This window comes from Micromys minutus (assembly GCF_963924665.1).
Source record: "Micromys minutus genome assembly, chromosome: 4".
Lineage (NCBI taxonomy): Eukaryota > Metazoa > Chordata > Mammalia > Rodentia > Muridae > Micromys > Micromys minutus.
In genome coordinates this window covers 1370516-1392498 of record NC_137973.1, presented here as the reverse complement: position 1 = coordinate 1392498, position 21983 = coordinate 1370516, and the positions used below count along the sequence as shown (strand labels likewise).

At 36.3% G+C, this 21983-nt stretch overlaps 1 protein-coding gene and 1 pseudogene across 2 annotated transcripts; both read left to right on the top strand.

The window, feature by feature from the left end:
• The first annotated feature begins 11718 nt into the window (after nucleotides 1-11718).
• On the top strand, nucleotides 11719-13525 carry LOC308419925 (U3 small nucleolar RNA-associated protein 6 homolog; annotated as a pseudogene). The gene has a single exon. The product of its transcript is annotated as a U3 small nucleolar RNA-associated protein 6 homolog (transcript).
• An 8074-nt stretch (nucleotides 13526-21599) lies between these two features.
• Nucleotides 21600-21755, top strand: LOC308420509 (large ribosomal subunit protein eL39-like; the record flags this gene model as incomplete). The annotated part of the gene is made up of 1 exon (XM_080916574.1): nucleotides 21600-21755. The coding sequence occupies one exon, from the start codon at nucleotides 21600-21602 to the stop codon at nucleotides 21753-21755; it is 156 nt and encodes a 51-aa protein (XP_080772700.1).
• Between the last annotated feature and the right edge of the window lie 228 nt (nucleotides 21756-21983).

Sequence of the window (21983 nt, the reverse complement as noted above, 5' to 3'; positions counted from 1 at the left end):
CAAGGGCCCACTCACGAGGTCCAAACTCTTCTATCCATCCTTTATCTTCTAAAATTACACGTACATATTTCAATTATTCCTAATAATATTTCTGAATCAAACTTTCTATTATTAGAGATCTCCCTTTGTGGGGTCTCTCGCCAATGCTCACTAATCCAGAAAATCCATCCATTTCTTCCTCTAACTTGTCCCTTGTATTTTCTATGGACATCCCTGTTTTTAGTGACCCAGGCCCAGTGTTTCTTTTCCTTGGGGTCTTTAATTTTCTTAACTCCTAAAACTTTAGGTTTCTCCAAAACATTTCCTGCTTCAAATATTTCCTGGTACTAGGCAATCATCATGAGTTGGCTAAAATTTCCCAGAGAACAATTAAGGCAGTCAGCTTCCACATTCAGAATGCCTTGTCCTGTTATGCCTGGGTAGGCTGCATGATTGGCCAGGGCCAGAGCAGTTTGTTCCTATAGACATCAAAGCCTTTTACTTCTCTAGTAGTGCCCTCAATCCCTTCCTCAGAAATTTTTAATAAAGTTATTTTGAGGACAAATATGATGTAGAAAATAGTAAACAGGCAAGCATAGAAGAAAGCATAGTGCCATTTGTATACTAGAATGCCAGAGATGCATTATTCAGGTTGATTGTGCTCCTGCAACTGAAACTGTGTCATGCAGCTGAGTTGGCTGCATATTACACCTGACAATTAATATTCTAAAAGAGTCTTGAATCAGAAATCTTAAAAAGGATGTGTAGATCTTTATATACTTCTCTGAGAAATAAATGCTAATAGAAGTGCTCGATACACAGACAAGTTAAAGCTATTTCTACAAGAATATGATTGTATGACACTAAAAATAAAATTAAAAATATATTACTTAGTATTATAAATTAACAAGAATGACAATTAAGTAACTCCTTATAAGGAAGCAAAACAAGAGCAATACATCAAACACTTCAATGTATCTAAAGTTGATGAAGATAAACCAAGTTATTGTCAAGGAAAATTCATGTACCCAAAACTATGTGATAAATAAGTTACAGAAATAGCTGTCATCTCTTAAAGTAAATCAACCTATTAACATGAAAAACAGAAAAAAATGATTTACTGAGCAAATAGAGTACCAGATAGATAGCAAAGAACATAGTGTTTAATTACTATTAAGTAAGGAATAGGATAGACTGAATATAAGCTCATCATATCACTGTTGCCAATATCCCTTTGGCAGATCATTCAGATTAAAGAATATAAATTATATTCATCAAATTTACATTTGTATAACAGGATACACATGCATATATGTGCATAACAAGAACTCAGAAGCTGAGTAGGCTAATTTGTTTCTAATACAAATGCACACACTTTGTCAGTATTGCCCTCAAATTTAGATATACTAGTAGTAAGGGACTCATTCTATCTTATCATTACATTTCATTATATCTGTTGCTTAATATATAGCTGGGGCTTAATAACTTCCTAGAGGGGAGAAGTTTATCTAGCTCATAGCTGTGTGTGTGTGGGGGGTATCTAGCTCATAGCGGTGTGGGGGAGGTTTATCTAGCTCATAGCTGTGGGGAGAGGTTTATCTAGCTCATAGCTGTGGGGTGAGGTTTATCTAGCTCATAGCTGTTGGGGTCTAGAACATGGCACTGGTCATCACCTCAAGTCCAGTAAAGAGCTCATGGCGTTACCCTGAGCAAAATCGCAGCAAGATTCCCAAGGCCAAGGCTGCACCTTCATAAGAGCCCTATCGTAAGAACTGAGGATCCTGCAGGAGTCACCTTGATTTCTTCCCAAGGCACCCTCCTTAATATTAATTGAGTGTGTCTCCTCATCCAAGCTGCAGGCCACTTCCAAAATCCTCACAGCAAGGGTCAAACTTCAATACCAGAACCTTTCGTGGGCAAACTAGCCATGTCTAAGCCATTTTTTTCATACTCTTGAAATCTGCTCAAGGAGGAAGATATGGGAGATACTCTCCATATCTCTAATTTTCAGTCCTATTAGTCAACATGTTCTGTATTTTATCCAGAAATTATCAACTTTTAAAACTGTCATACAAAAACAAACTATACTTAATTAACTGGGTGAAATCACCTTAGATTATAAAATGAAGCGCTATCTTAGAGTTAATGAATCTTAATCTTAGAGTTTGCTCTTCCATGGGGATATTGTTGTCAGGGATACAATGGAATTACATCCCATGCTGCCTTAGTATGCCACTGTCCTAATGCTATATAGCTTTCAGATATTTTAGCCCTCACGACAATTTCCTCATCGGTCTGCTTTACAAGGGTGGCATGACTGAGGTACAATTGCGGGTATCCTTCAGGGAGTAGGTAAGGAAAGGTGCACAAAAATTGATCAAAATGCATGGTATACATTTTGTAAAGAATTGATTTAAAATGTTTAATAAAAAAAAAAAAAAAAAAAAAAAAAAAAAAAAAAAAAAAAAAAAAACAAGAACCAAACAACGTATTCCTGCTTACAAAGCTGGTGGGTTGATAAGGCAAGAAACAGAGGCATTCTGGTACAGGAAACTGAGCCAACTCTCAGGAAGCCTTGTTACAAACAAAAAATGTTTAGTCATTTTTTTGGAGAAAATGGAAAGTTAAAAATGAGGCAATTAAAGAACACAAATCCAACTATGAAGAAGCAGTGCTGCTCCGTGAGTACACAGGAAGGCGTGGGAGCTTAGACGCTGCTGAACTCAAGCAGCTGAAAGCAACCTCAGAAATTAGTGAAATGAATGAATCGGAATGTGATACAAGCTTTCTAAAGTCAAGTGATTTAAGCACATACACATGCACATGCACACGAACCAGTTCAAAGGTCTTTTTCTTATGAAAATTTGCACATAACTTGAACCTTCTCTTGTATGTGTTCACTAACTCAACCATCCCCGTTTTTTCACATACTACTCTTATTCCAGACTTCATAGTTTTCTTAAATTCATCTGGTTCTTATCTTTGGGGGTTATATGAAGTAATGTTTTAATGAGAGATCTGTATGCTAGGCTGGGGTTCTATCACTGGAAGTGTAAATTCTGTCCTCTGACCTTTTCCTATCTTAGCACTTCAAATAGTAGTAACAACAACAAGAAAAGAATATCCTTGGATTGATGTTTCTTGGTAGACATTAGATACACATGCCAGGATGTTTTGTGCTCTCCTGAATCTCCTTTGTAGCCATTTCTGTCCTATTTTGTACCCTGGGAGTTAAATTAGAAAATGACTTCAGCAAGGCCCATTACAATTTGGCCTACTCACTGTTCTAGTGCTGTGAAGAAACACCATGATCAAGGCAACTCTTATGAAAGAAAGCATTTAGTTTTGTGAGCTTAACATAAGCAGACCAAGTTTTAAAAAAGAATCTCTGTATGAATGAATGGGAACATAGTTAATGTAGTAATGAGTGTTGTTCTCAAGCATTTGTTCAATGCCCCTGTGAAGTCAACTTTCCTCAGACATTAGCAGTACCAAAAATAAAGCATTTTCATCTAGATGCCCAAAATTGAATTTAGGGCTTTTGAAACAGACAGACATATTTGTTAGCACACAGGTTTTATTTCTAAAGAAGCTTTCAAGCCTGCTACTCCATTATCCAAGTTCAGTATAGACCTTGGGTAGATTCAAGAAAGCAGAGCAATTACAGAGCTAGAACCCAGAGGAGCATCTTTGCCTCTTACTGTGGTGAGCTTACTGTGTTTTTGGCTATGCGCTGAATTAGCAAAAAAAGTTGTTCATCTATAATGCAAAGAGATAAGTTTGTTTTACTGATGGGTGTTTCATCTGTAATTCTGTATATGATTGACTGTATGGCTTTGTTTGCTACTTTCAACCATAAATTTCAGAAATATCTTAAATGGAAATAGAACTACAAATGAATAAGACATCACTTTCTACATGAATTACTTCAAAAATTAATAATTATAAATTATTTGATGCCAATTGACTAAATAAGGGGACAAGGTACCCCCAAAAAAGAAGGAAAGACAGATAAAAAATGATCTGCATCTTTTAATAGGTAAGAGTCAAGAAATTACCATAGAATTTACATGCATATGTATTTTTTCAATTTATTATATTTCCTTTAATGGGTTTCCACGTCAGCTGTGAGATTTAGGAGAGTGAGCCCTTGAGATTCATAGTGCATGTTTAAGTTTGTGTGGGCTAAATTCATTCAGACTGCAGCTAGCAGATGGCCTTGGAGTCACTGTCCTTGAAGTTACTGACTATAAAAGGCTGCCAAAGTAAGACCTGAAAAATTAATTTAAAATTTAGCTCAGTGATTGTGGTACAATAACTACAACATTTTTTTGCATAAAATCACAAATTAAAAGTAGAACAGGTAGAACAGGAGGATCAGATGTTCACAGTCATCCTTGGCTGTATAGCAAATTTATATCCTGCTTGAGATACAAAAAACTATCTAGGAATGGAGGTTATAGAGAGGAAGGAAGAGAGAGGCAGAAGGAAGGACTCAAGAATGAGAAGCAGTATTCAGATCAACTCAGGTTAAAGATTTCTAGACCGGGATCAACCCTGACTGAATACCTAGTTTCTTCAAAAAAAAAAAAAAAAAACAAAAAAAAACAAAAACAAAAACAAAAAACAAACAAACAATAAAAAACTATACTGAAAGGAACACCCAAGAAACAAGATTGACTCATATAAAGCCTGTGGTGTCCAGCAATTAAGTGGTAATGATCTCCACTAAACAGGCGACTTCATTATCTATTTCTTAAATGAAAATTAAGACATCACTCATTAGGGGCTAAAGAGATGGCTCAGTGGTTCAATGCACTGACTGCTCTTCCAGAGGTCTGTTCAATTCCCAGCAACCACATGGTGGCTCACAACCATCTGTAATGGGGTGTGATTCTGTCTTCTGTTGTGTCTGAATATCATGAATATTTATATATAATAAATAAATAAATCTTTTAAAAAAGACATCATTCATTTATGCAGAAACATGGAAACTCTTAAATATCTAAAAATTATTTTAAATGTGTTGCCATAATTTAATGCTGTGTATTTTACTGACATACTTAGAGCAAAACCATGATCATCATAAAAAATACTAGAACATTTGGATGTTTATGTCACTAAGACCAGGAGAGCTACTCTCAAGTACTGATATCTAGTAGACAGGAATAGATTGTAACTTAATTCAATGTTTTTACAAAGCATTATGTCAATAATAGATACCTCCTAGTTCCTGATTGCTTCCAGCTAAGTCTTCTTCTGCATCATAGGATTAACTGTATTCACACCCACGGGCTCTAGAGAATTCGATAGCTTTTCTGACACCTGCATGATATGTGTATAAAGAAACAGCCACATAAAGAAAAAAAAATAAAGAGAATTGTTGAAAAAAGAATTGAAATTGTAACCATCCTTTTTACAATGTTTGGGAACTCTGTTCTGTGTTTAGAGGGACTTATGTAGACAATTGTAGATCTGTAAAGAAGAATGAAAACAGCTTTGAGGCAAACAAATGACAAATAATTTGGTTCATCTAAGAAAGATAATACACATATCCAGATGCTCCAGTATTAACCTGTTTCCTTTGTCAGCAGTTTTCTCTTTCCTCATTGTAAACTGGCGATTGATTTAATCAACAGGCATCTCCCCTCAAAATGGAGCAGATTCTGTGCAGGCGGTGAAAGCACACAGTAAGACCTAGTTCTATGCCTCAGAAAATAATTCAACAATGATAGATGTGCATTGTAATAGCATCCAAATGGCCTAGAAATAATACAGTGAGGACCAAGAAAGGAAGTCAGAGCAGCCTTCCCAAAACACATGCATAATATGGATGCGAGGGTCAATCTTAAAACTGACAAGCTAGCTGAAACATGAATTCTGAATTCTGTCTCAGAGAAATTTGTTCTGAGTGTCCAGGGCTTTCTTCATATAAATATTTAACAGCTGCTCTGTGGCTGTGGCAGTTACAGCTCCGTCAATAAATCCAGATGCAGCAGATGTGAAGCTCTGAAAGGTTCTGCTCCACTGCCACAGTCAGACTGGACTTTTCGAAAGCTACGAGAAACTGGGAAAAGAGACTGTGAATGCGCAAGTATTTTGTTTTAAAGCCATGGCAACATGAAATAATTGTAGCGGTAGAATATTTTGAATATATATGTATATTTATTCCCCTATTCAGGTTTGTACTTGCAGAACTCAATGTTGAGGACATTGAGTATGATACAGTATTGTGAGCTTGAAGTGGGCCCTTTGTTAAGGAGTCACTGAATGAATAATTTCAGATTGATTGGTTTGTTTCATGCTCATTATCAAAAAAAAAAAACTACCAATAATCGAGACTTTGTGAAATGTCATTTTTTTCTTAGATTTTATTTCATTTAATAACATGAGCCCCAAATAAAATGAATTGTTAAATTAATGGGTAAATTCCCCGTTAGAACAAAAATTAGATTTTTCAACTATTCTTTTCTACAGAGTATAGCCAAAGGTTTCACCAATATATAAAAAATACTGTTAAACATTAATTATATTGCTTAGAAACACAAGTGTTCTTTCATGATTAAAAAAGAAAAGTGAATTTTGTCCAATTCTTTGCTGGGATTTGTATTGTGCAGTGCAATAGCTCAGAGATCATTCCTGGAATATTTATTTGCATTTGAAGTAGGATCAGTTGAAATCTTACATAGAATTTTTTAAAAACACAGAGTGAATAATTTTATTTTAGAAAAGAAAAATAGAAGAACACATATAGTCCTTATAAGTTTCTACAGAAATACAACAGTGAAACTGTGTATTTTATTCATCTTATAATGAAATTGAAGGTTACTCAGAACACTAGGTCCAAAGAATTTAGGATTAATAATGGTTTGGCATCACAAAGATTAATGTATTATTGCTAGAAAATCAATTTCTTTAACATAACTTTAGAAAATGATTCAGTTGAAGGATGGTTGGAGCTGATTCTAAATAGGACTTCCAAGCATCCCAAGTCAGAAGACAATCTTGTCATCAAATCTGAGCACTCTAGGTCAGCCACACACACACTCAGTCAACAAGATCAAATACAAAATAGTGGAAGGAAATTCTGCCTCCATACTTCACACTGCCAATCAATGAGAATTTCTAGTTTCAATATTCCCATCCTCATAACACCATCCCAACTTTTCCCAAAATACTTACTACCAAACATCCAGAGTCCATATCTGCTACTTTTCTTGTACACGCCTGCCACAGAGAACATTAAGAGTTTCTTCAAATGATTAGTCAGAACACCAACTGATTGTTCATGGCTATATCATTCTAACACTTGTCAGCATTACTCAAGGGTAGGCTACCAGTCAAGAACTGTGCAAAGCTTAAGCAGAATGACCCAGAAGAGACACATTGTACATGATAAAAGGCTGACAATTAGCTATGTTATCTTCACTGTTGAATCACCAGTATCTGGCAAGTAATTTTTGGTTTTTGGTGTTTTATTTTTGTAAAGAGATTTAAAACATTGCTTAGTTCTGAATATGTACCACATAACACAGCTAATGTTTCCGTATCCCTGTTTTTCCTTCCTCTGAAATTCTTCAAGACTTGCCGATAAGACTGTAGAAAATTGTTTTGTTAATGAGTAAGCTTTTACTCTTTTTACTCTTCCTTTTTGTTTAAAGTCATATAGATACCATATGTTAATGAAGCTATAAACACAAGAACATCTCTAATATATGTTTCTTCATACTTTCCAACAAACTGCAGAACCACATTAGGTTACATTGGTATCTGATGTTTTTTTCCTCTCCAAAGTGTGTGTATTGTATGCATGTCAGTGTGTGGGTATATGTACCCGTGTATTCACATGCAGAAGCCAGAACAGGACTTCAAATACTTAGAGCCATGTTCTTTCATTGAACCATGAAATCATCTTTTTGCTAAACTAGCTAACAGTCTTCTAGGGTCTGCTTGTCTTGTTCACCTGTCCCATGCTAATTTTATAGGTATGAACAGCCATGCACAGCCTTTTATATAGGTATTAAAAATTTGAACTCATGCCCTCAAGTTTAAAGAACAAGAGTACTTGTTCACTGTAAAATCTCTCTATCCCCTTGGCTTTTATCATTCTATCAATAAACCCCAAAAGAATACATTAGTAGGATGTATAGAATCTCTATAATATGTTTATAAAATATATTACACATAAATACACACACTCATATATACATATAAGTGTGTGTGTGTGTGTGTGTGTGTGTGTGTGTGTGTGTTTCTAAATTAATCAGATTCTGTGAGGAATGTGAGAACAAACCTAGTGAAGGAAAAAGTGAGATGAAGAGCTAAATACCATGGTTTCCTGAGCCTGTTCAAGAAATCCTGACCCATCTGTACGCAGCCCAAGAACTAAAGTGGCTTCTAGCAAATCAGTAAGACAGAACAAATGATCCAATCCCAGGCTTATGGCCACTCCCTCTGTCTTCACAGAAATCATCTCTCCTCGTGATGGAACCCTTCTCCTCCAAGTTACAGGCGAGCAGATTAGATCCAACAGGAAAGTGTGTGCAATTCCCCTTTTGGCCCTTGATTACATAACTGCATTCTTATTGGGTAAAAAGTTGTATATAAATTTTTGTTCTGAATAATAAACATTAAATCAGTACCCCAGTGCTGGTCTCTGGAGTCTGAAATCTCTGTAGAGATTCAAGGTAGAAAGCATTTTAAAGAGAAAATTCTGAAATGGTAACACAGTGATCCCTTATCCTCCAGTCTCAACTCCAAGCTATTTGCCCTTCTGGACAAAAGGTCTTTTGAGATTTACAATTAAAGTGAGACTTATATCTCACCCTAACATAATAAATTAGTGTGGTGTTTTATCCAGGTCTCAGTGTCAAATTCAGTATTGGAATTATGAGAGGAATTATCGTTGTTTTAGCATTTACACTTGCCCAATTTGTGAAGTGGTAGTTGTTTTATATCCTAGAAAATCCAAAGAAGAGTGAATAAGAAAAACAACATCTTTTGTACCAGAAATACCAAAGGACACAGGAGCATAATAAATGGGATAATAACTAGGACGGAATCTCTAAAGTTGGAGGAAGTGGCAACACACAGTACCTCAGCAATCAATATTGCCTCTAGACTGGAGGAAACTTTGAATAAGAACCACACAACACTGAGTGAAAGGAAACTGGATTGGAGTCAGAATCTTAGGGGAATGCAGACACAGGTTTCAAACAGGGTACCTGACATCAGTAAGAGTCACCATAGGCCTCAGGAGCATGCTTTGACTCCTGAAAGACAATCCAGAGATGTGACAGAATATCTGCCTTAACCATGAAAGACCTCCCTCCGACAGGACCAGCATCCATGACTCAGTAAGTCCCATGACTGGGAGTAACAGTAAAGAATGCTGAGAGGTAAGCCTCTGTCTAGGGAGGACGTAAAAGAGCACAGTCAGGTGGATGCATTTCTTATGTTTACCAACCCCTGTCAGGGTAGCAAGCTAGTGCAGTCTTGCTCTGTTATCATCTCTCAGTTTTTCTCTCCCAACCACATCTTTCCCATATTCTTTCTTTTCTTCTCTTCACCTTTTTCTTGCATCTTTCTATTTTCATTTTTTTCTGATAGCCATTCCCAATGCTGGCTAGCCTGTTTTGTGATGGTGTGTGCATGTCAGCATTCAGAGAGCTGGCACTTCCTCGGATGCTGTCAGGATGCTTCTCTCTGTCCATTCGACTCTTAGCCATGGTTTTCTCCCCCCCCCCCTTCATTCTGTTTGTTCCCTTCATTCTGATTGCTGTTCTGAAACTTATTTTTTTTCTAAATGGACATTACTAGACTTCCTCTATCTTTCCTTTCCACTCACACATACAGAAACTGATATCGTAGTGCACACCAGGCTATCACTGCATCTTTCTTTCCCCAAATGATTGAGATTAAGTCAGTCACTTCTTTTAGTTTGATTACTGATTGTTCATAGTGACACCACAGCCCTGATGTCATGTCAAATGAACAAAAAATATTGAGCTACAGACATTAGTGTTAAGTTAAGGAATGAAAATTGGGCAACATTTTGGATTAGTTAGGCTGAGTGATTTCAAATTAGAATTCTATCTTTTTTTCCTGTGCACCATCTAACTGCAGTCTGTGATGGTTTGCTTCTCTGTAGTCTGTCTCTTCTGTGTGTCTTACCAGTCTGTCTCTTCTGCTAGGCTGTTGTTATAAATCAGTTCCTGTTTCTAACAAACTGCCTAACTTTGTATTTATAAAAGAGCCTAGAACACAAGCCTAGAACAGAAGGAAGAAGTAAGGGCTTCTTTATAGTCATCTTTAATAAAATTTCAAGGGAAAAGAAGTAATTTCCTAACCCAACTGACCCAGAACAGCATTCAAAACCCAGACACACATGCTACTACCCTACATGTTGCTTACAGTCTTTAGGAATATTTGTTGGTTAGGGATGCATTGAGCCTGTTGAGTTTTTCAACAAATGATTACTACAATATACACATGTGTACACACATGTACACACACACACACACACACACACACACACACTATTCTGGGCCTTAAGCATATGAGAGTACATAATTTAAGATTAAAACTATATACAGTTAACTGAGGTAGTAAAAACTGGTTAAAGGAATACTGAGGCTTACTTAAACTGGCTAAGTGCATAGTAAAGAGATTGAGTACATAGTATAAAATGGTCTCAAGACATTATAACTTGGATGCCACATTTAACAAAAGTCCACACTATGTGCAAGATATATTTTGAGGAAAAAATTTATCACATAAAGATCTATAAAAATTTTTATAGAGTTATAAGAAAATGGACAATTTTTAAAAATAATCTAAACAATCTAAACAATGACCTAGCCCCAGATATCCTGGTCCCAAAGCAAAAACACAGGATACATTAAAAGCCAAGGCAAAATTATTTAAAAATTACTATTTGCCCAAAAATGTTCTCCAGTGAGAATAAAACAGATGAGATCTTAGGAAAATAATTCAAAAGGGCCATTATTAGTATGGTCAATGAAACTAAAAAGGACAGAAATACATTCTGAATGAATTTCAAGGGAGCGCAAAGAAACAGCTGAATGAAATAAAGAAATCAACACAGAATATTAAAATGGAATTCCATAATGAAATAGCAATATTTAAAATATCATACTGAAATACTGAAAAAGAGAAATCAAAGAATTCAAATAAAAGCTTTGTGGAAAATCACAGAATAGATGAAGAAAAGATGGTGTTTTCAGGCTGAAAAGTAAGATAATTAATCATTACATTCAAACAATGATAAAGATTTATCAACAATCGCATGAACATTTGATATCTGTGAGCACCATAAAAAGATCATACATATAAACCAGACACACAAGAAAGTTTCCATCTCAGAAGAATTAAAAAATATTTTTAATAAACTCACGAAGAAAAACTTACAAATCTAAGGAAAATGATGCCACCAAGGTAAAGGAGTTGTCTAGATCGCCAAACAGATGAAATCAGAGAATGACTTCTATAAGGCAGAGAACATACTAAAAAAGCAGATGTGCGTAGCGAATAAATTATACTAAAAGTGGTAACACAAAAAAAGCAAGTCACACGTAAGGTCAGACCTGTCAAAGGAACAGCAGATTTCCCAATAGAAACTTCAAAATGGAGTCAATCACTGAGGGTGAGCCTGTAGGCTGAAAGGTGTGCCCTTTCTACGCGTGTTCTTCGCTCGGCTGCTTGTGAAGTTCCACCCTCATGGCGGAGATAATTCAGGAACGCATAGAAGACCGAATCCCGGAGTTGGAACAGCTGGAGCGCATCGGACTCTTCAGTCACGCGGAGATTAAGGCTATCATCAAGAAGGCTTCTGACCTAGAATACAAAATACATCGGAGAACCCTTGTTAAGGAAGACTTTATCAGCTATGTTCAATATGAAATTAATCTTTTGGAGCTGATCCCAAGAAGAAGGGCAAGAATTAAATATTCATTTAAGAAGAATGAGATCGAATATTCTATTGTACATCGGGCACAAGGTATCTTTGGTCGTGCTTCAGCGAAGTGGAAAGACGATATCCAACTTTGGCTATCCTATATAGTTTTTTTTTTTTTTTTTTTTTTTTTTTTGTAAGAAATGGGGTACCAAAGATCATCTTAGCAAGATATTCTATACCATGCTTGCCATTCATTCAAACAAGCCAGCTTTGTGGATTACGGCAGCCAAGTGGGAAATGGAAGATCGCTTGTCTTCAGAAAGTGACCGGCAGTTTTTTCTTCAGGCTCTACGCTTCCATCCCGAGTGTCCAAAGCTCTATCAGGAATACTTTAGGATGGAGCTGATGCACACAGAAAAACTGAGACAGGAAAAGCAGGAATTTGAGAAGGCCACCGTGGATATGGAGAATTTTGATCATCCTGAAGAAATCCTTAAAGGCGAGTTGGCTCGGATCCTTTACAAAAATTCTATAAGCAAGATAAAAGGTGCAGATTTCCATGTGTCACTTCTTGCTATTGCTCAACTGTTTGATTTTGCCATAGACCTGCAGAGGGAAATTTATAGTGACCTTCAGCCTCTGCACTCTGATGACCCACTCACTTGGGATTATGTGGCAAGAAGAGAATTAGAGATGGAGTCCCGGCCAGGTGAAGAGCAGCCTGTGTCAAAAGAAGCCAAAACAGTGGATTTGGGCCGGAGGGAGGAAAGGTGCTGTGCGGTGTATGAAGAGGCAGTGAGGACCCTGCCTACAGCGGCCATGTGGAAGTGTTACATCACCTTTTGCTTGGAGAGGTTTTCTAAGAAGACCAGCAGTGTGCCCCTCTGAGGGCAGAGGCTGGAAAGAGCCGTGTTTGCATTCAGGAAGGCCCATGAGCGGAAGCTTCTTTCTGAAGTCCAGTACAAGCAGTGGATTGACTTGTTGCTGCGCCAGGACCTCCTCAAAGAAGCTCTGCAGGTAGCAGAAACTGGGACCGAATTGTTCAAGGACTCTGTAACAATGTGGCAGACGAAGCTCCTAGTGCTCATTGACTCAAAGAGCCCGGATGTGGGGAGGCACTTTTGCACACCTCAAATCCCCAAAACCTGCCCTTGTGGAATTCTTGGGCAAAGTGGTGTGAAAAGGCTAAAAGCCCGGAGGACATGGAAGCCATCTTTAAGAAAGCTATTTTAGCTGTCACGGGTGCCAGTTCAGTCACTCTGAAGGAAAAATACCTGGACTGGGCTTATCGGAGTGGAGGCTACAAAAAGGCCAGAGCTGTGCTTCAAAGTTTGCAGGAAAGACGTCCATTTTCAGTTGGGTTTTTCAGAAAAAATGATGCAGTTTGAAAAGGAGCAGGAATCCTGCAAGATGGCGAACCTGAGGGAATATTATGAGAGGGTGCTGAGAGAGTTTGGGTCCACAGATTCAGATCTTTGGATGGATTACATCAAGGAGGAATTGAACCATCCCTTCGGGAGACCTGAGAACTGCGGACAGATCTATTGGCGAGCCATGAAAATGCTGCAGGGACGGTCAGCAGAGCTGTTTGTAGCTAAACATGCCGTGCACCAGGCTGGCCACTAGTGACGAGCACCACCAGTTTGCCGGACTCAGTCGCAATCTCGGGGGGGTTTGTGATGAGTCGGCTGTGAGTTGTGAGCTGCAGAACGGATTGGCTTTTGTTACACGCTCTTACTTGGCATCATTCTTTGAGAAGAGAGTGGCTGGTGCCCATCAAATCTAAAACATAGAAATCATACGGTTCAGTCTCTTTTCGTGTTCCAGGCTAAGCATACACAGCTCTAATCTAGACTAGGTGTGAGGGAGCCGGTTCAAACCCAGGAGAAAGTGTGTTTTTGTGTGTTCTATTTATCCACATGGCTGGTCATCTCCCCTCAGCTCCGAGTTCCAAGTCTGGCTGGCAGATCTCCCACCTCTCGATTCTTCCCAGAGTTCCTCTCTGCCCGGATGTCCCGCCTTTCTTCTCCTGCCCTTATATAAGTCATCAGCTGTTTATTAAACCAATCAGAAGGTGTTGGAGATGAATGTTTACAAAATATGATGGAGGCGATGCTTTATAAAAATAACAGTACCAAAGTCCAGACAGGACTCAGTTCTCTGCTGGAACAAAAATCAACATTTGAATGATACAAAGATCACCTTTACACAGAGCCCAGGATTATTCCTTCATTAGGGGAGTGCAGAGCAGAAAGCCATCTGTGATCTAAGAGAGGCTGAACGAAGTAACTTTATTTCCTGTATTTGAATTGGATCTGTACTTTTAAATCAACCATTCAAGAAATAGGAGCATTCCTTAACCTGCAGAAAAGAAGGAAGACTTGGAAGAAGAGCAACAGAGAAGGAGGTGTGGGTACTGGGAGGAGTTTGTCCTCGGGGAAGTTTAAGGTGGCACAGAAAACCATTTAGCTCAAGGATGGACAGGCCGAGAGCTGCGTGGAGGCTGAGCAGGAGGGAAATGACATTAAGTCCTTTCCTTGTTTTGATACTGAGTCCAGTTTTGTTTGCTTGTTTTTGATAAACTTAAATATGCCTTTGAGGCAAGAGCTTTACCACTGAGACAGAGCCCAGCCCTCTTTTAATATTATTGAGCAGGTCTCACTGAGTTTTGGCTGGTCTTGAAAGTTCTCAAGTTTAGGTAGGACTTGAACTTTCATTTCTCTTGTCTCAGCCTCAAGCCTAAACAAGAAGACCTGGTTTTAACTTCACATTTTGATATCGTTGGGAAAGTATTCAGAACAAGTTAATAGTAAGCCTTAACTAATGTTAAGTTCATTTAATAACATGGGAAACACCTAATGAATTCATTATTCCCTTGTCTTATGTCATTAATTTCCTGTGGCTAGAGTTTGCTGTCTATAATTTTTTTTTAATCATAAAAGGTATTGGTGAAGATTCTTGCCAATTTTTGATCACATTCACTGGGACTTATTTGACAGTGAAATTGCTGAATTTAAGTAAAAGAAGGAAGCTTGCCAATTTGCTCTTTCCAGCATCATATGCAAGAGGCAATACCCTTGTCCACACTGGGGATTACACACTTCATTTCATCATTTTATAATTCACCATTCAGTAGAAGAAAGTAATGCATTATTGCTTAAAATACTCTCTTATTAATTTATGTTCTAAAAATACATTGAGAGATTGCTCAGTGGTTAGAGCACTGACTGCTCATCCAGAGGTCTTGAGTTCAACTTCCAGAAAACACATGTGGCTCACAACCATCTGTAATGGGATCTGATGCCCTCTTCAGGTGGGTCTGATGACAGTGTACGTATATATAATAAACCCTTAAAAAATGCAAAAAAAAAAAGAAAAAGAAACTTCAAAATGCAGAAAGTCTTGCAGTGATGGTGTCTGTGCATGTCTGTGTGTCATGTCTGTGTCTGTGTGTGGGTGAATTTGTTCTAGGTGCAAATAATGAGCCAAAATTAAGCCAAGATGATATAGATAATTTTACCAATATATAACAATCAACGACACTGAATTGGCATTAATAATAATAATAATAATAATAATAATAATGATAATAACAAGCAAAATTTTCTATTTAAAAAATGCCAGGTTAATGTGGATTTACTGCTAAAGTCAAATCGACTATTAAAGAAGAGTTAACAGCAAAACATCTGAAACTGTTCCATAAATGGAAGAAAATGCTACCAAACTTTTAATATGAAGCTATCATTAACCTGATAGTAAAACACAGGAAAAGAAATAAAGAAAGGAAGGAAGAAAGGAAGGAGGGAAGGAAGGAAAGAAAGAAAGAAAGAAAATTATAGTCAGCAAAGAACATCAATGCAGTTTTTCAATAAAGTGCATAAAAACTGAAATCTAGAACATATAAAGGATATCTTCATCATGATCAAGTTGGCTTTGTTTCATAAATATGAATACTTGAACATATGTAAGTGAACAGATGTTATATACTACAAAATGTACTCAAGAACAGAAATCACATCAATATGTAGATAGATGAAGAGTGTGACAAAACTTTTGTCATGATAAAAGCCTTGAAGTGACCAGGTTACTTCAACATAAGAATACACAACATAATCAACATAAATCAACATAAGAAAAATATCAACATAAGAAAACACAGCTTATGTAATATAGTCAACTTATAGTAAATATAGAAAAATTTAAAGTATTTCCACTAAAAGTTAGAATATGACAGTGGTATTTGCCTCCTTCATATTTATCTAATACACTACTTGATATCTTAGACAGAGCAATAAAACAAGTGAAATAAATAAATGGGAAAAAATTTTTTAAAAAAAAACAAGTCAACATATCCTTGTTTGCATATGATATAATTCTGTATGTGTCCCTGAAATTTTTATAAGAAAATGCTTACAGCTGATGAATATTTTCAGCTATTTTTCAGGTCACAAAATCATCACAGAAAAATCAGTAGGCTTCCTACATATACTATCAAACATGCTTCAAAATAGATCAAGAAACTATTCTTATTTACCACAGCTTTATTTTAAATTTATTTAATAATGTTAAAGAAATGAATATAAGAAATTAGAGAAAAATAAAGAATAGAAGAAGGGGGAGAAAGAGAGAAAAAAAAGCAGGAGACAAAGACCTTACACTGCCACAAAATTGCAAGTGCTAACTATGTGGTCCTCATCTCTATAGAAGACCAGCCGTGTGAGCCAGGCTCTGCTTTTGATATCTGTCCAGCCTACTGGACAGTGACAGAGCAGTTAGGTTGAGAGGAAAGGACAAGGTTTTACATAGGCAGATTCAGATCGTGCTGTGGCCCCTAACGTTAAAGAGAATGAGCACGTCATGCTCCTGACTTCTTTTTCAGAGTCTACAACTCTGACTTTGCATCCTACTAGAGAGTGGGAAGCTGTCCCACAGAGATTAATATTCAGCTGGGAATAAGAGTGTTTTAAATACTGAAATAACCAGGAAAAAAAGCTGGTTAAGATACCAGTAAGATTTTTTATTTTCCATTCTTGTTGGGTTCTATCCTATGTTTCTAGGCTATCTAGCCTCTGAGTTCTGGCTCTCCTGGCAGGGTCAGGGGTGACTCCCCTTTCATGGCATGGATCTCAAGATGGATCACAGGAAAACCCACAGAGTCAACTAACCTGGGCTCATAGAGGCTCACAGAGACTGAAAAGACAACCAGGAAGTCTGCATGGTACTGACCTAGGTCCTGTGTATATGTTGCAGTTCTGTAACTTGATCTTCTTGTGGGACTCTTAATAGTGAGAGCAGAGACTGTCTGACTCAGTTGCTAAGTTTTAGGACCTGTTTTCTCCTACTAGGTTGACTCATCCAGACTTAATATGAGGGGAAGTGCCTACTTGTATTGCAACTTGATACACTATGTTTGGTTAATATCTATGAGAGCACAGCCATTTTCTGAAGAGAATCAATTAATTACTGGAGGTCAGGGATGGGGAGTGTAGAATGAAGGATGGTAGAAGAGACTGGAAGATAGGAGGGAGGGAAAACTCCAGTTGGGTTGCAGAAACAAACAAACGGCCAATAGATAAATAAATCCAATAAGAAATAAATCATCTGGGAGAGGAGTTTGTCCAGATGAATCTAGTTGTAAGCATTAATTTAATAAAAATAAATTCAGCATCATTATACTTCTATTTGTCTGAGTTAGCGTCACTCAAGAAGATATTTACAACCCCTGTAAAGGGTAGACATACCAGACACATGAGAATGTTGTTGAGGCATGAAGTCATAGCTCTTCATGAGATTAGCAGGAATTATGCTTATATATTGTGGTAATCATCCTAAAATAATGGAAATTTGAAGGTAATTTAAGTGTTCATGCTGCATCAATATATCATGATGTACTCAAAGAAATGAACATAATTCCACTCTGAGAATGGATTTGATCTAAAAAGATGTTCAATAAACATTAAAATTGGAGAAAAGCACATCAGTGGACAAAATACTTACATAAATTTTTAAAGTATATATAAAAGTAACCACACAAATGTTTCAGATATATGCATACAAGGGGAGTGTAAAATCATAGGCCTCTCTGCAATAAGACCCAGAAAGAAAAAGAAAAGCAGAAAGAAACGTTCCTTCCACTTCAGGTTTCTTCACTGAAGACATTAGAGCCCTGAAATAAAACACGGAACAATGTCAGCCTCACCTCTGTCTTATACTGGGTTTCCAAACAATCTAATATCTGCTCTCAGTATTTAGTGTAAATCACATAAATGTCTAATTATTCAATTGTTGAATTTATATCCAGATGCTTGTTCAAATAATAAATGTATCATGGAGCAAGTGGTTGAATCTCTGTAATTATGGTGTCACTTTCCTGGAAAAAATGGTTCTCCACAAGCTCCAAAGATCACATCTGCTAGGCATTCATTTTGTATGTTTCTCTGTAATTCAACACCATCTCAAAAGAAAGCAATTAACTTGTCTTTTTCTTATTAAATTAATATAAGTAGCTTGCATGCTGAGATTCTGACATTCATTGTACTGCATAAAATTGCACCAGAGCATGGCTCAATTCCCTAAGTGAATAGGCTGTTCAAAAACAAGGCAATCTCCACCTCTACTAACAAAGAGAATATTACATTGTACTGAGGGGCATAGTTATAGTAATATAGGCAGAGAGGTGGCTTAATTTGGAAGTTGTCATTTGATACTGTAAAGACTGCTTTTCCATCAGAGTGGTCAAAGACCAGTTGCATGCACAGGCTGAGAAGCAGGACCCACCATTCTGACTGTGCACATATGAGCAGACTGCCACTAGCTATAAAAAGCTCAGTTCTTTCCTTGAGCTGGATATAAAATTTCACCTCTAATTTATAGAGTCGTTTTTAATAGAACTTAAAATTTTCTTAACAGGGAACAATATTTTTGTAATGTAATGGGCTGTTTCTTCACTGTCAAATTTACTGAAAACCTTATAGAAATTATGAGCCAATAAATTTCACTAAGTTAAAACCCTCACTTGGTATCCTCATACTGTAAGGAAGATACCAATTGGAATTAAGTGAATTAAATAAGAAGGAATAACCCAAGTTGGCAAATAATAAATACATAAAATTATTTTGTTGAGTATTAAGGCAAAATAGATATCTATTTTATTTATGTACATTATCAGATAAAGTATAGACTAAGATTCAAACTTTATAAATATTCAGGGAGAATCAATACATAATAATTCATACCCTAGCTTCAATTCAAAAGCTTTATAAGTGTCATAGAAACTAGCAAATTTGATAAGTAGTTTATAAACTTAGTAAGAAATTTTAGGTCAGAATGGCAATAGGGTATTATTAATTTATAGTATAGATTAAATATGCAAATATATCCAAATACATTCATGTTTGCATCTCCAGAGTTTGTGGCTATTCACTGCAAGATAACAAATAATTTTTGCATTATTTATGCTACATGATACACAAGTCTGAGTCTCTAATCCACACCTCCTCAGGAAAGATCAGCTAAAAAAAAAGATGAGATTTTGAGGAAACAAATTTTAAAAATACAAACATTCACAGTGTCAGGTAAAATTACAACCTAAATATCAATAGCTAAATTATAAAAATGAATAGTTCTATTTAAACATGGTCAGTCTTTTATATTTTCAGGGATACCACCCTTAAATTAAAATCAGTGATTAAATTAAAATTTTACTTGAATATGTTTCACATGTTGTTTAAGAATTCAAAATATAACAATCTGATACATTTAGGAAGAAATAAAACTACCTTTTAAAAAATTTTTTTGGTTTAGTTTACAAGGAATTGTTGAGGATAGCCAACATGTAAGTGTAAGCAGGAGCTTTATATACTCCCCAGATATTATAAGAAACTGATTAAGTCCAAAACAAAACAAAGCTAAAGAAATGGTGCAATGTATCTGATGCTAGGGTGAATTTACAGCATTTAAGTTATATAGATGGAGCATGGTAAAAGTTACATAACAAAGTAAATGTTCTTAGTATCAGTAAATATCAACAGTACTTGAATTCAAATATTGGATATAAAACTACTGACAGCCAGAACATGTTACAAAGTTATTAAAAGGTTGCTTATAAAACAAAGTTATTCCCACTATATACTGCCAAGCTGAGGAGAAGAAAGTGGAAGCAAAGAAGGAAGAATCCATAGAGTCAGAAGACAACATCTGCTTTGGTCTTTTTGACTAAACTATTTTTGTTAACATGTCCAATAAATAGCTGAAGCTGTTAGAGAGAGAGAGAGAAAGAGAGAGAGAGAAGAGAAAGAGAGAGAGAGAGAGAGAGAGAGAGAGAGAGAGAAGGGAGAAGGGAAGGAAGAAGGAAGGAAGGAAGGAAGGAAGAAAGAAAGAAAGAAAGAAAGAAAGAAAGAAAGAAAGAAAGAAAGAAAGAACGAAGGAAGAATTGGATAGTGTGCTTTCTGTTTCTGTTTTGTGAAATAGTTTGAAGGGTATTGGTATTGGGTCTTCTTTGGAGATCTGATAGAATTTTTGCACTAAACCCATCTATCTGGTCCTGGACTTTGTTATTGTTTTTTTTTTTTTTTTTTTTTTTTTGGTTGGGAGGTTTTTATGACTGCTTCTATTTCTTTAGGGTTATGGGAATGTTTAGATGATTTATCTGATTCTAATTTAACTTTGGAACCTGGTATCTATCTAGAAATTTGTTCATTTCATGCATATTTTCAAGTTCTGTTAAGTATAGGCTTTTGTAGTACAATCTGATGATTTCTTAAATTTCCTCAGTTTCTGTTGTTATGTCTCCCTTTACCCCTTTTAATTTCTCATTTTGTTAATTTAGATACTCCCTCTGTTTCTTCTGGCTAGTCTGACTAAGTGTTTATCTATTTTGTTGATTTTCTCGAAGAACCAACTCCTAGCTATGTTAGCCCTGCTTTCATTGTGTCCCCCAAGTTTAGGTATGTCCTACTCATTCTTGCTATCCCTCAGAGGAACATGTAAGATGTCTTACAGTTCTATAGCAGAAATATTCACCATGGTTACTTTCCATGGTCAGAAAACAGCACTAAGTATGGAAATTGACAGATCACAAAGAGAAGCAGCAGCATTGTCAGTGGTGCTGCTGGCCAAGAGAGACAGCAAGAGTTATTTACAATAACATTTATAAAGCCTGTAAAAATTCTGGTAACATTCGCAACTTCTGCTCCAAATATAGTGAAGGTAAATAAAGGATCTATGAAAATATTAGAAGCTTATTGATTTAATAATATAAATCCCAGACATATGTTCAATTTTCTAGATTTAAACCATTGGTTTTTCAATATAAATCATTCACTTTCATTACAGGTCCAGAAACTCCAATGACCATGCCTTCCTGTACAATAATTATTTAAATAACTTATGAATAGCATACCATATGTTTTGACCATAAATTGTGTTTATATGACTTTGAGGATCAGAAATATACTAATGTAGAATATATACTTACATTCCACATTTACATTCTGCAATTTCTCTCACAGTTTCTCAAAACAAATCATTGATATGTCTCTGGGACTTTATAATGTAGCACTAATATTAGAATGAGAAAATTCATAGATATTTATAAATATATATCCTGTCTTAGGTCACTGTTATTTCAAATGTATAAGAAACAAAATGTGGCTTTCTCTTTCCTCTGCCATTATATGCACTACGCCTGACACAACCTCTCGCCATGTCATCCCACAAGACTTTCAGAATCAAGCGATTCCTGGCCAAGAAACAAAAGCAAAATCATCCTATTCTTCAGTGGATTTGGATGAAAACTGGTAACAAAATCAGGTACAACTCTAAGAGTAGACACTGGAGGAGAACAAAGCTGGGTCTGTGAGGAGTCATACAACTGCGAGACTGAGGGCTTATGCTGAACTGTGGTCATCTATCAGTCCTACCAGATGGATTTTAACATTTTTAACCTGGAGACTTGTTCATGTCTAAATTAGGATGTTTGTCCAGTAATAAAATTATGAACCTTTCAAAAAAAAAAGGAAACAAAATGTGAAAAGTTCCCATAAATACAAAAATTTATAGTAATATTTTATAAGAATAAACAAATAAA